Source organism: Trichomonas vaginalis, chromosome V, assembly GCF_026262505.1.
Source record: "Trichomonas vaginalis G3 chromosome V, whole genome shotgun sequence".
Lineage (NCBI taxonomy): Eukaryota > Parabasalia > Trichomonadida > Trichomonadidae > Trichomonas > Trichomonas vaginalis.
Genome location: NC_067207.1, coordinates 31,076,481 through 31,089,737, shown reverse-complemented (window position 1 = coordinate 31,089,737; position 13,257 = coordinate 31,076,481). Strand labels below are relative to the sequence as shown.

Here is a 13,257-nt window from a genome sequence, read left to right as displayed (position 1 = left end):
AAAATTATTGATAAACAACGGGATGAATTATTTGAAACACTTTCTATTTCAAATTTTGATAAAGAATTTTTGCATTCACTAATTTTCTAGATGATGCCGTGAAATCAAAACTAATAACAAATGAGAAATCATATTTTAATCAGTTATTAACTCAATGTCGACACATTCAGTGTTCATTCTTCATGGCTGTTCAATACTTCAAAGCATTAAGCACAAACATTAAATCAAATCTATCAACACTTTTCATTTTCAGTGGGTTTAGTCGTCAACAGTTGAACGTTATGCTTTATCAAGTGAATTTACCAATGAGCATTAATGAACTTTACACACAATATCAGCAATTAGGTGAACATGGAAAAATAATAGTTGATTTAAATAAAGGAGGTGTTAAATTTGATTAACTTTTTATAATTAATTTTTATTTTTTATTTATAATTAAACATGACAGAAATGGTAAATCTTCTACAGGTTCCATTAAAACAAGGGACAAACAAAAGGGGTGCATATAATAGAACTATGAAAGTTCCTGATGGAATGAAAGAATTAGTTCATATTGTTGCCGGTCTTCAAAAGGATGTTAAACAAATGAGAAACGTTTTAACATTACCAGAAGCTCAAGCATATGCCAAACGTCATGGTCCAAATTGGGAAGCACACGAAGCAGACATTACGGGTCCAAATGGAAAACCTGATGGTATAAATGAAGTTTTCGTTACTGATGGTCAAGGTAATATTAAAGTCATAAATGGTTATAAATTAACTGTATCTGATTATCCTAAACGTAAAGCATATAATGAACATTATCCTATGCAATTTGATGAAAATGGAAAAGCTGTTAAACAATACATTGGAGAAGGTGAAAATGGTCCAATTAATTCATACCGTGGTAATCCATATTCTTATTTCAATGAAGAATTAAATGCTATTGAAGAAGGACCGGATGGATTACCACGATATTCTAACCAGTTTGATGGTCAATATGCAAATTTGAGACCTGAAATTCCAGCTAAGAAATTCTTTAAAGTTGCTTTATTCGATCCAGTTTTCGCAAATGTTAAAGATGAACTTAAACAGCAATTCAAACCAATTATAGTAGCAAGAATTGCATCAGGTGCTTTATCTCAAGCATTCAAAGATTTAATTAAGAAACCATTATATCAGCAACGTGGTTTAACTTATGATTTAGTTAAGGAATCAGATAAAAGAAAATTTGAGAAATCAGTTGATTATAAGAATGCAATTAATGAATATATTCGGTCTATTAATTTCGATGAAAATGCTAAAAATCAACTTCATGAACAAATACAGGGAATAATAGATTCAAAAGTTCCAGCAAAATAAAAGTTTAAATATATTTTTTTATTCGAATATAAATGAGAAGACGTTTCACTAATCAAAAGAACACTAACGCAAAAGCAGAGATTACGGTTGGTTATAACGTAAATGATGATAAATCACGAATTATTCAAAATGTTAAAGTTAATGTTAGCCCCGACTTAACAAGGTCAGCAACTCAACCAAATTTATTAACTCGTGACTTACCGAAGAATGAGGAGAATGAAGAAAACCATGAGAATGGAGACCCAATCATTTTATCTGAACCCGGTAAAGAACCTGTTGAAATTCCCACTTATCCAACATACCCCCCACCTCTTTCATCAAACATCGAGAACCCAGGAATCTACGATTCCAGTCGCAATGCGCCATATAAAATAGACATTAATTCAGAATTAATGAAAATTTACCGTGATATAATAATTAATAATTATGATTCAATAATAAATTTAATTGACCAATCTGGTTTAATTATTTTACCTTATGAATCATTAATTCACATTATCGCCATTCTTTGTGATGTTCAAGATTCAGACGTTAAGATTCAATTTTTCATAGATGATGAGGTTTCATGCTGTGGAACAGTTGCAAAAATAAATCCTATAAAGGATATTAGCACAATTAAGATATCAAAGAATGGAACAACAACTGAACTACATTTAACTTATAATAACATATACAATAAAATAGTTGATGAATATAAAATATCACTTGAAAAATTCTTTGTTAAGGCTATTTAATATTCAAGCATTAACATTATCGAATAATAATCCTTTGAATCATAATCAATAATAATTGACCTTTCACCAGTTTCTATCGTTTGTTTTATTTCTTTTTGTTCCCCACTATCCGGATCGGTCATTGTAATTGTTTTTGTTATAGTATCTGCTTTATCTTTAACTTCAATCTTTTTTCCATCGGGATATTTAAACCAAAATTCCAAAAATTCGATATTGTCAATCTGTTCATATTTTAATCTATCAATTATATTTTTAATACCATCTGAAAATCTTATGAAATGGTCATTATATGGGTTTGATTGAACTAAATTTGAATGAAGTGAAATATAACCTGATGATGAATATGACATCGACTCATATTTTCTGAAAACACTAAAATTTATAACATGAATGAATTTCTTATTCGTTGAATTTATGAATTCTTGAGGTAATCTTATTCTAGTTTTATTTATCACTGGAAAATAACGCTTTACCATATTTTTAATTGTAATAAAAATGTCAATTATCAATATTATTTCGAATAATAACTGTGAATTAAATTTAACAGTTAGTGGAATTTATAATGTTACTCTCGTTTCTGTGAGTGGTAAATTTAATCCCATTCTTTTAGACCCTTCAGATTATATATCATTTATTAAAGATGACCATGAGCCGCATAGCGGCGGGGTCGTAGACCTAAAAACGTATGATATGTATATAAATAATGTGATAACGAAATGGGATATTAACACGATTTTAAGTTATTTAAATGAATCATTTATCGTATGGTATGAAGAAAATTTTAAATCAAAACCCGATAAACTTTTTGAACTTGATGAAATAAATAACCTTATTAAATTTCCGCTGAAAATTAAATTTTGTACTCCTCATCTTCGTTCATTGTTGGGGATATTAAATTTTGAAAAAGATGTTGGGGATGTTTTGTATTCCGACACTGGTTCCAATTTCATTTTAATCAAATGTGATAAAGTTAATACCCCAATGAGATTTTCACATCAAACATTAGACCCTAACTCTTACCCATCAATACAAAACATTTTATCCATCAACTTAAACACATTTTCTTTATCATATCCGTTTCAATTATCCGGAAATTCATTTATTCTTCATTCAAAAGATTTATCAAATATTAAATTTAGAATAACTGACCTATTTGATTGTGATTTAGAATTTATGAATGAAATATTATGGACTTTTCAAATAGAGAAAATAGCTGATGAGATAACGGATTAAATATTTATTTTTAAATCATAATAAATGATTAAACAACAGCAACCACAGCAACTTAAGGCACAAACCATTACATACGCCACATATGCATATAATTCAAAGACGGCAGAACAAACACAAAGGTTGAAATATGGAGATTTGGAGATAGTATTGAAAAATGACCATTTCGAATTCGTTTGCAAAGGTGGTGCAGTGATATCAAATATAAAAGAAATTTTATTTATGAATTCAAAAATTAAAGGAATAACGGATGATATAACATCAATTCCACCAGAAGAACAAAGATATTACGCATTAAATGCATTTCCTAAAGTTTTGAAGATTGGAAGATTTAATTTAAATGAGGAATTCATAAAAGGTTTCCTAAATGACATAATGAAGAAAGCAGATAAGGAATATGTGGCTAGTGTGTTAGTGAAGAAAGCGGATAAGGAATATGTTAATGAAAAAGATAATGAAATTAAAGAAATGGTTGAATGGTACCATGAACGGACATCAAAGATTTTAAAAACTAAAGCCGATACAGGGTGGGTTTCAGGATGTTTAGACCTTAAAGCAGATAAAACATATGTTAACGATGAGTTAATGAAGAAAGCAGATAAAACATATGTTAACGATGAGTTAATGAAGAAAGCAGATAAAACATATGTTAACGATGAGTTAATGAAGAAAGCAGATAAAACATATGTTAACGAAATATACCAAAGTTTGATAGGAACAAAAAATATTGAAACTATTGTTGGTGACTTTTCTATCAATGAAGAAAACAAATATTTTAGATGGGAGTTTGTACACTCCTTAAAAAATGGTATACGGTATAAACTCATTCCGAAAAATAACAATGAAATGTATGTAGGTTATATAAAGAATGATGGTACACAAGTTAAAGTTCCATTAGACAACAACTGCTACTTAAACTTATATGGAGACGAACAAAAGAAATATTTAAGAGTTTATGAAATGACAGATATGACATTGTCTAACCTAGCTCCAGCACCATATTATTATGACTATGGAGATGACGACAGAACACCACATGTAGATGAACAAAAGCTAACATTATATTTAGATTATTATAGATATAAAAGATATAATGCAATAGAAAAAACGAGAATAGTATATTATTATGAAGATGACAGAAATAAATATTATAGTCAAGACTTTACCTACCCTGAAAACATAAGATTATATTATAAAAAATATTCTGACACAAACCAGAAGAAACCTGAAATAGTTACACTATATTTTAAGTTCAAAAGAGACAATCCTATAATATCTCATATGTTTGATTTAATGAACCCAGTAGGTTCTATTTATACATCTATGGATGCAAGAGGTCCTCAAGTAATGTTTGGTGTTGGTGCATGGGAACAAATAGTCGACAGGTTTTTGTATTGTGCAAACTCTTCAAAGGAAACAGGTGGAAGTAAAACGATTTCAGGTGAAAATTTACCTGCACACAGTCACTACATAGATTTAAGTACATCTCAAGCAGGTTGGCATAAGCATAAATATTGGGGTTGGTCAGTAATGAAAAAAGGTAAAGGATATGATGTTAAAGACGACGTTAAGTTTGCTATAAATGGTTACTGGGATGACACTTGGGGAGAAGGAGACCATACACATCGCGTTTCAGGATATACACAAACAACGGGACAAAGTAAAGAATACATGCCACCATTTATGACTGTATTCGCATGGTTTCGCGTTCAATGAACGCTAAATGTTTGTGAAACAAACTTTAGGAGCTCCAAAAGAGTGAACGGCATAATTTAAATTTTTATTTTAGTATAAATGAAGATTCTACCATATGGTGTTATTGGAAGAGATAAAGATGGAAACCCAATATTTGATCCAAAGTTAAAATTCAAGTTACTGACAAGACAACAACTTGAAAAGTTGCTGAAACCAAAACAGGATGAGAAAATGAGAAAGAAAAAAATTTAAATTATGTAATTTTATTTTTATCATAAATGACAAAATTAATTAAGCCAACTATTTCTAAATTAATGATACCAATGAAATCATTTCGTGGAGTAATTATCCCAGGTTCTTCACAATTAGCCGGGGCAAGTGTTCTGACTCAAGGTGGAACATTAGCGAATCCATTCAAATTATTAACTAAAGATGAACTTAATAAAACGATGATAAAATAACTGATAACAAAATTTTATTTCACTACTACCATGTTAACTTCTCTTAAAAATGATGACAACATGACATTTTATTATATTTTTGGTCAAAGCTTCCACGAGAGAAAAGATTCCTCATTCGCTAAGGATTCCAAAAATGAAAAAATCATTGATTTCGGCTGAGAAAAAACAGCAAAACCCTTCTTCCACGGGAATAAAGAAATAAAGAAGAAATAAAGAAGAAATAAAGTAATTTTTTTATTTATTCCCGTGGAAGATAGAGCACTTTTATGACACTTTTTATTCATGACAAACAAGACAAACAAAGAAAATAAGAAAATACGGCGCCGTCGCGGTTCGAACCACAGACCCTGACCCCTCCATAACACCACCTTACACCACTGTGCTACGTAGCCTGTCGACATAAGATTTTATAAATTGCATATTTGACGTAAATTTATTTCCATCTGGCTTCCCACCGCATAAGATATTCATACATGTTTGTAAGACATTCACAAAGCATATACGATGAAGTTTGAATTTATTTTTGCATTAATCCTGCTGTGTTGTCTAAATGTCATGTTGTCTCATTTTTTCAGAGAAGTTAATTAACCGAGTGACACATGGTGACATAGTGACACCTTCAGTTCTTCAAAAATAATTAATTATTGAATAACCTAAAAACCATGAGACTTTGTCTCCGGACTCTTTGAGTCACTTAACGATAAAATAACTGATAACAAAATTTTATTTTTATATAAATGGATACCCCACAAGCTCAAAATTTACCACGAATCATAACAAGGGAGGAAATGATAAAAATGATGCAAGAACATGTTAAAAATAACAAACCACTAAAACTGAGAAAATGTGGTTATGCAGTAATGATGGAAAGAGAGATGTTGTCAAAGAGGAATAAAAATTAAATTTGGATTGAGTTTAAAAATTCATCTTTATTAAATTCATCTCTTCCAATCAATTTATTTATTCTATTAAATTCTTTTATTTTTGCTTCACTCAGTTTAAGGATTGAACGGTAAGTTTCTAATTTTTCGATTATTTCTTTCCTCTCTTTATCGTTTTCAGCCCCACCGCATTGCGACCTCTTTTTGTAATAGCATATTTTTGATTTAATTCTGTTTAGTTTCTTTTTATATTCATTGTCTGGACTCTTGACTGCTTTGTTGTCACTCATTTCTTACGAAATAAAAAACATTAAATATTATTTAAATAATATTTAAATATAATGGAGTAATAAAATAAATCGGAATTTCTATTAATTTATTGTCAACTTCAACTAATGCATTGCCGTTAATATATCTAACAAATTCAGCTATTGTGTCAAATCTTCGTCTTCTTTTTGTCATTGATTTATCAGTTTTTCCATAATCAAGATGAATCAAAACTTTATTCCCTTGTTTAAAATTCATGAGCCCCGAATTAATTTGTTCACGTTTAACATCATTCAACCTTTCCATTTGCTTTCTAATATATTCCCATTCTTTTGAAATATCATTTTTCATTTCCACTGGTTTCATGTTTATAGTTCTATGCCATGTATTATTGTAATAATATACTAACTGCTGTATGATGGAGTCATGATTTCCATCCCAGTATATCTGACCGTTAACCCCTAACGCATCTCTAAGAGTTCTCATTACCGCATCAACTATTTTATTATGAAACGTATATGGAGAGGATGAAAAGTAAAAATTAATTTGTGGGAAATAATGAGTCATAGCTGCCTGAAATCCTTTATCACCATCACCCCTTATATTATCTACTCTTTCATGATCTAGTAAGTATTGAATAGCTCTTCTTGTTTCCTGTTCTGTTTTCCCTTTCACTGGAATGCAATATAAATATCTAGTGTTAATGTTAATGGCAAATAAATAAGTAACGTTTCCTTTTGAATATTCCAGATGATCGATTTCGTATGAATATGGATATGGTGCAAATGAAGGGCGACCAAATTTTTCCTTTAACGGTTGAATTTTTGGGTCAGTTGGTTTATTTAATATTTTGAAATCCTTTTTAAAATCTTTTTGCTTCTTTAATGTTTGAAATGGATATAATAAAGTGAATGATGAAGGATTAACAGAAGGAGGAGGTACTACTGTTGAAGGTTTTGGTGTTGCAAGTGGTTTAATTTTATCTGCTTTGATTTTGGATGATGAAGTTTTGGATTTCATTCCTTCTTCCATTAATTCTGGATGTATTCTATTCATTTGTTTTAAATATGCTGTATATAAAGGTTTGATATACTTTCCCGCTTCGAGTTTATGTTGAAGGATGAATTCCAAAAGTTGATCTTCATTTAAAAGTCGGGCTGAATATGGTTTAACTAATGAATCATAAATTAAAGCTTGTGCATCATTTATGGTCTGAAGGACCTGGGTGTTTTGTTCCTTTAGCTTTTGCGGCTCAGGATTATATAATTTATATAATTCATCAATATCTTCTTCTGTTAATACTTTATTTTTGAAATCTTTCAATTGTTTAAGTTGTGATTTAGTTTTTCCCTTTGTATATTCATTATTTTTAATTTTGTCTTTAATTTTAGAAATTATTTTATCATGATATTTCAAAATTTCATTTTTATAATACCGATAATAATATTCCATATCATCACCTGTTATATTGTTATTATGTTTTTGAAGATATGATTTTAATTCATAATAATTAAGAAATTTTTGATTAAGTACTAAATCATCAATTAAATTTTCTAAATCTACGTTATCCATTTATATAAAAATAAAATAAATGTTTTAAGGGTGCCCACCTCTTTGAATCATAGTATCAAAACCATTATTTACATATTGAATCACATTATTAACGGTTCCTTTTGTCTCTTCTGTGGCATTTTATTAAAAATAAAATTTTAAATTCATGACTCAACCCCTACGTTTTTAAGTTGTATTAAATAAATGGCATACAACATCCATTTTCACAACATACAGCCTTAGTGTGTGCTCCTGTTAATGCAGTCTTACCAATTGTTAAGCGAGTCATTGACCCGTTTTTAAGTTGTAAATTAATATTCTGACCATCAAATATCACTTTATCATTTATTATATCCAAATAATTTTTAGGTGTTAATTGTTTATTTTGTCGTAAACTAACACCTTTCATTTTTTGTGCAATCTTTTTAAAATCACTTCCATCAATTGAACCGTTGAATGATGTATAACACTTGGGGCATAAAGCAACCATGTTATCACCTTGTTTCTCAATTGCTAAACCCAATAACTTCTTCTCATGTGCTTTTTCTTCAGCTTTATTCTTTAATTTAGGTTTAAATTTCTCATCAAAACAGAAGAAATCAAATGGTGCGAATTTGAAAATGTTTTTATCATAAAATTGTTTATCGGTAACAATTGCTTGAAATGCTTGAGTGTTAGGAAGATTTGGGTCGCCAGCGATTGCCCAATAAGATGAATCAGTATCACCTTCAATGAAATGAAAACGATTAACATCCATGCATTTATACATAAAATCATAAATGAAAACCAAATACCAGTATTTAGCATTATCTAAAGTGAAGAATGCCTCTTGTAAACATGTATCACATCTATAAAATCTATCTTTGAGCATCACTTGATATGTATCCTCTCCTATTTCTCTTATGTTTTTAAACTTATTTGACATACATGCAACGCGTGCCTTCTGTGCATTCATTATTTTAGTCTTTGCGTAATTTTGTGTATTCATTGCATCGTAACCATATGATCCATTAAGTGAAATCTTGCAAAATAAACTTTTTCCTTTATTTCCTTCTAATTCAGCCTTTTGTCTTTCATTCATAAATTCGTTCGCAAATTCATTAAAACAAGTGTTTTTAGTAAATGTTAAAATTGATTGAATATCATCGATGATAAAATGAAATCTGTCTATTAGATACCAAAGATAATAAGAAGAAAATGGTTGATATTGGTTGTGTGTTGATGCTAACTGAGTTAATTTTCTTTGTTTCTGGTCAACTGGTAGATTGTTTGATTTCATGTAATTATACATAAAACTGCCAATTGTTTTTTCATCTGTGATAATATCCAAGTTTCTTATTATCGGTAAAAAGTTTATGTAATCATTAATGTATTTTTCATCAATGTGACCCTTTACTTCAGCCACGAATAAAGTATTTTTCTTTCTAATAATTCCCAATGCTTTTGCTTTCTTTGTTGCTGTATCACAAATGATAACACCATTCAATCTTCCCGGCATATACATTTTATGGTTAGTATATTGAATGAAATCATGAGGATTAGATGAAAATGATGAAGGATATAATGAATTAAAATCAACTCCAACAAAATGAGTCATAATGTTGGTGGTGTCCTCATTTGATACAGTTTTAGTTTCTGGATTATATGAAAGTTTATTAATGTGCGTGATTCCTTTAAGATTTACTCTATGTTGAACATTTGATAAACCACCAGTAATTCCATTACGGAGAATGTGATAAGCTTCAACTGAATCTAAAGTCATTGGTAAATTATTTTTTAATGCATAATTTCTTAAATTGATTCTTAAACGTTGAACATCTTCATCTTTATTTGATTTTACGACATTGCAATAACAACACATTAACTGACAATTTTCTTTGGTATGTGGTTTTTCATTATCGATTCTATCCAATGTTGGTTTATTTGCATATGTAAACGCTTTACCACACATTTTGCATTTAGATGAAAGGATTAAATCGTGATAGTATTGAAAATCATCCATTGAAACATTATTTTTAGTATCCCTTTCTGCTTTTTCATCTTGTTTCTTATATGATTCAATTTTATATTTCCAATACTTTTTCGTTAATTCAAAACTTGATTCTATCTCTTCCTCAGGATATTTTTCATTAGGATTAAAGTCTTTATATGCTAAAGCGTAACGAATCATTGAAGCATTCGATGATAAAGAAAGATTATGGAGCATGTCAATTTTATAAACAAATGTTTCTTCAATAATTTTATCAATTGGGTCAATCATAATTTCAACATCTTTATTGCAATAATGAATAAAATATTCTAATCTATTCTTAAAGTTTTTAGCATCATTGAGATATATTTGATAATCTGAATCGGATATAGTTTCTTGAGTTAATGCTGAATAAAATGAATCTTGAGTGAATGGTTCCACTTTATATAATTCTTCTTCGTAATTCTCCCATGTGATGAATTGATAAGGGAAAAAGGATTTAACACGTGATTTATTGTTTCCGAAATCTTGAGTGAATTGGTCTAATGTTCCACCCGCTATATAATTTCTGATGTCAATAAATCTTAATTCATATGGACAGTTTGTTTTCTTTACAATGACTTGCTTAAATTGAGAAGAAGAACCCAGCATTGATTTTATCTTCCATTTTGCAGTGTTTAAATCACGAAGAATTAAATTTAAATCAAACTTTCCCGAATTAAAACCAATGATATTTACTTTATTAAATTCTTCATCTAGAAGTTCTTTAAATGCTTCCTTCTGTTTTTCATTTAATGTATGGGACAAAGTCCCCACCGTTTGGTCTGAAAGACCTTCAGGACTCAAAGAGTCCGTTTGCGGCTTCAATAATTCTTCATATTGTTCAATATTTGATTCAACAACTAATGAACAGGTTGAAAATAAAAATTCAATCCAATCAGAGATGAACGAATCACTTGATGTTAAGCAAAAATTCCTCGTAAATGTTTTATCACGGTCTACGACCTCGCCGCTTCGGTCTACGACCTCAGGACTCAAAGAGTCCGTTTGCGGCTTTATTTTGACAGTTGATGATACCATAAATGGTTTTAAGTAAGCGTTCAAAGTTGCACATTCGGAAAGTTGAAGTTCTTCTTTAGTCTCTAATGTTTCGAAGTCAAAAGTAATATAATATCTTGTTGGTTTATAATATTCCTGCAAATTATGTGCTAATAGCCATTGATATATCTTCTGTTTCGTGATATGTGGTGCATATGGTTGTTGTGTGTTTTGCAATTGAACGTCTTGAATTAATCTTCCATTATTTTCTTTACATTTCTCACAATGTTTTAAAAATCTTCTTTGGTTTTTCCTTTCTGGATCATCACGGATAGAATATACTTCTTCTTTGCAAAAGGGGCAAACTTTATATCCTGTGAGTGCTTCAACGTCTGTAATTCTGTCAGCGTGAAGTTTTCCACATGGACTCTGTGTTAATAAAATATTTACTGTTTCAAATTCTGGATCTATCATTATTGATTCCACTAATGGAAAGTCTACCTTATTTATGTCCACGTCTTCTGGTTGAGGATCACAATAATAGAAATCAATATTAACGTTTAACATTCTTGCTAATCTCTCACTTTCTGATGAAATGTCAAACCCTTCATATGCATCTATGGCTTCATTTAAATAGCTTCTACGAGTTTTAGGATTAGCACCATCAGGAATGTTATAGAAGCGTTTAAATAACCTTCTACCTTCTGCTCTAATTTGATTATCATTCATTTTTGCTGTTCCGTTTTTGTTCATTTATGTAAGAATAAAAATTAAAAAAATAAATAAAAATAAAGTTTATTTTTTTTAAAGTCCGAGACTCAGAGAGTCCAGGGCTAAAGTCCATAAAATGAATTAAGAACACATAAATTTTTATCATCTGCGACGTGACGAATACATTTTAATTTACTCAAGAATGCGTACCCTGATACATTAAATCTAATTCCTGTCTTATTTAATTTCACAACTTTGAAAAGGAATGTATGAATAGCTATAAAATGATGAGATGATGTTTTATGGGTTGCTTCCATTTTTTCTGAAATAAATGAATAAATATAATGTTTATAAGTTTTCATATCTTTTATGTTCTTAATAACGAATGGTATAGACCTTTCAACTTCGTCTTCCTTCGGTGCTGTTCTTTCATATGAAACATTATTGGTATCTTCAATAATGAAACCACAATCGCATAAAATTTTATATGTACCAATGGTTTCTTTTGATATTTTATCTAATAAATCAAAAACTTTATCAACACCTGTGCATTTATTTAAATAATAATTTGTGTAAATATCATGGTCTTCTTTCTTAATCGTATTTGTTGCATATGTTACATTTTTCAGTGCTTTTTTGAATTTTTCAGAATCTAAAGGTGGTGAAAGCAGGATACAAGGATAATCTTCATCGTCAATAAACTGAAGCTTATGTTTATGAATAAATTTTGTACCTTCTTCTGAAAGTGTTTCGTCAATATCACCATCTAATAAATTTTTAGTAGATTCCAAAAAGTAATTTTTATATCTTTCCTCATGTGATTTTTGAACTTCTGATTCTGAAGCTGGGATATTCATTAAACCCTCTACTTCATTCTCATTATATTTTTCAACTTCTCTTAATTCCTTAATTCTTTCATCTATTTCTTTTCTTGATTGTTCCAATTTCTCAATCTCATCGTTATAATATTCATCTTGTTTAATCCGTTCTTCATAATATTCAGGGAAAACATCAGGTTCTTTAGGTTTTTCTTCTTCAGATGTGGGATATAAGAAATTTATAACATCATCTTTATTCATTTTTCCATCATAATCAAACTCATTTAAAAACTCCGCAAATTTTTTACAATTTCTTAAATAATATTTATCAACTTCATAACCTGCCTCCTCTAATATATCCTTTATTTCCTCGTTTGTGAATCCTAAATTTTTAACATCGTTAGTTTTGACGCTCATTTCATACAAAATAAAAAATAAAATAATAAACATAACTAAGTTTTAATTTTTCGTAAGACATGAATTTTTAAAGTTTATTTTTTAAAAAAATATTTTTTATTTCATTATGGTAGTGAATCTTTCATTCATGAAAATAATTATTTC

The 13,257-nt window shown here is 29.4% G+C and overlaps 6 protein-coding genes across 6 annotated transcripts, besides 1 other annotated feature; 3 read left to right on the top strand and 3 right to left on the bottom strand.

Moving 5' to 3' along the window:
• Positions 1-89: 89 nt before the first annotated feature.
• Positions 90-13,071: a mobile genetic element.
• Positions 517-1,341, top strand: TVAGG3_0434990 (uncharacterized protein; the record flags this gene model as incomplete). The annotated part of the gene is made up of 1 exon (XM_051233949.1): positions 517-1,341. One exon carries the CDS (start codon positions 517-519, stop codon positions 1,339-1,341), a length of 825 nt encoding a protein of 274 aa, XP_051103679.1.
• TVAGG3_0434980 (uncharacterized protein) lies at positions 1,374-2,075 on the top strand (the record flags this gene model as incomplete). Its single annotated transcript, XM_001300003.1, has 1 exon — positions 1,374-2,075. One exon carries the CDS (start codon positions 1,374-1,376, stop codon positions 2,073-2,075), a length of 702 nt encoding a protein of 233 aa, XP_001300004.1.
• Positions 3,333-5,021, top strand: TVAGG3_0434970 (phage tail repeat-like family; the record flags this gene model as incomplete). Its single annotated transcript, XM_051233948.1, has 1 exon — positions 3,333-5,021. The coding sequence occupies one exon, from the start codon at positions 3,333-3,335 to the stop codon at positions 5,019-5,021; it is 1,689 nt and encodes a 562-aa protein (XP_051103678.1).
• On the bottom strand, positions 6,664-8,181 carry TVAGG3_0434960 (integrase core domain containing protein family; the record flags this gene model as incomplete). Its single annotated transcript, XM_051233947.1, has 1 exon — positions 6,664-8,181. One exon carries the CDS (start codon positions 8,179-8,181, stop codon positions 6,664-6,666), a length of 1,518 nt encoding a protein of 505 aa, XP_051103677.1.
• TVAGG3_0434950 (uncharacterized protein) lies at positions 8,357-8,929 on the bottom strand (the record flags this gene model as incomplete). The annotated part of the gene is made up of 1 exon (XM_051233946.1): positions 8,357-8,929. The coding sequence occupies one exon, from the start codon at positions 8,927-8,929 to the stop codon at positions 8,357-8,359; it is 573 nt and encodes a 190-aa protein (XP_051103676.1).
• TVAGG3_0434940 (DNA/RNA polymerase superfamily) lies at positions 9,575-11,920 on the bottom strand (the record flags this gene model as incomplete). Its single annotated transcript, XM_051233945.1, has 1 exon — positions 9,575-11,920. A coding segment is annotated over one exon (2,346 nt), but the record flags the coding sequence as incomplete, so codon positions are not given.
• Positions 13,072-13,257: the final 186 nt, after the last annotated feature.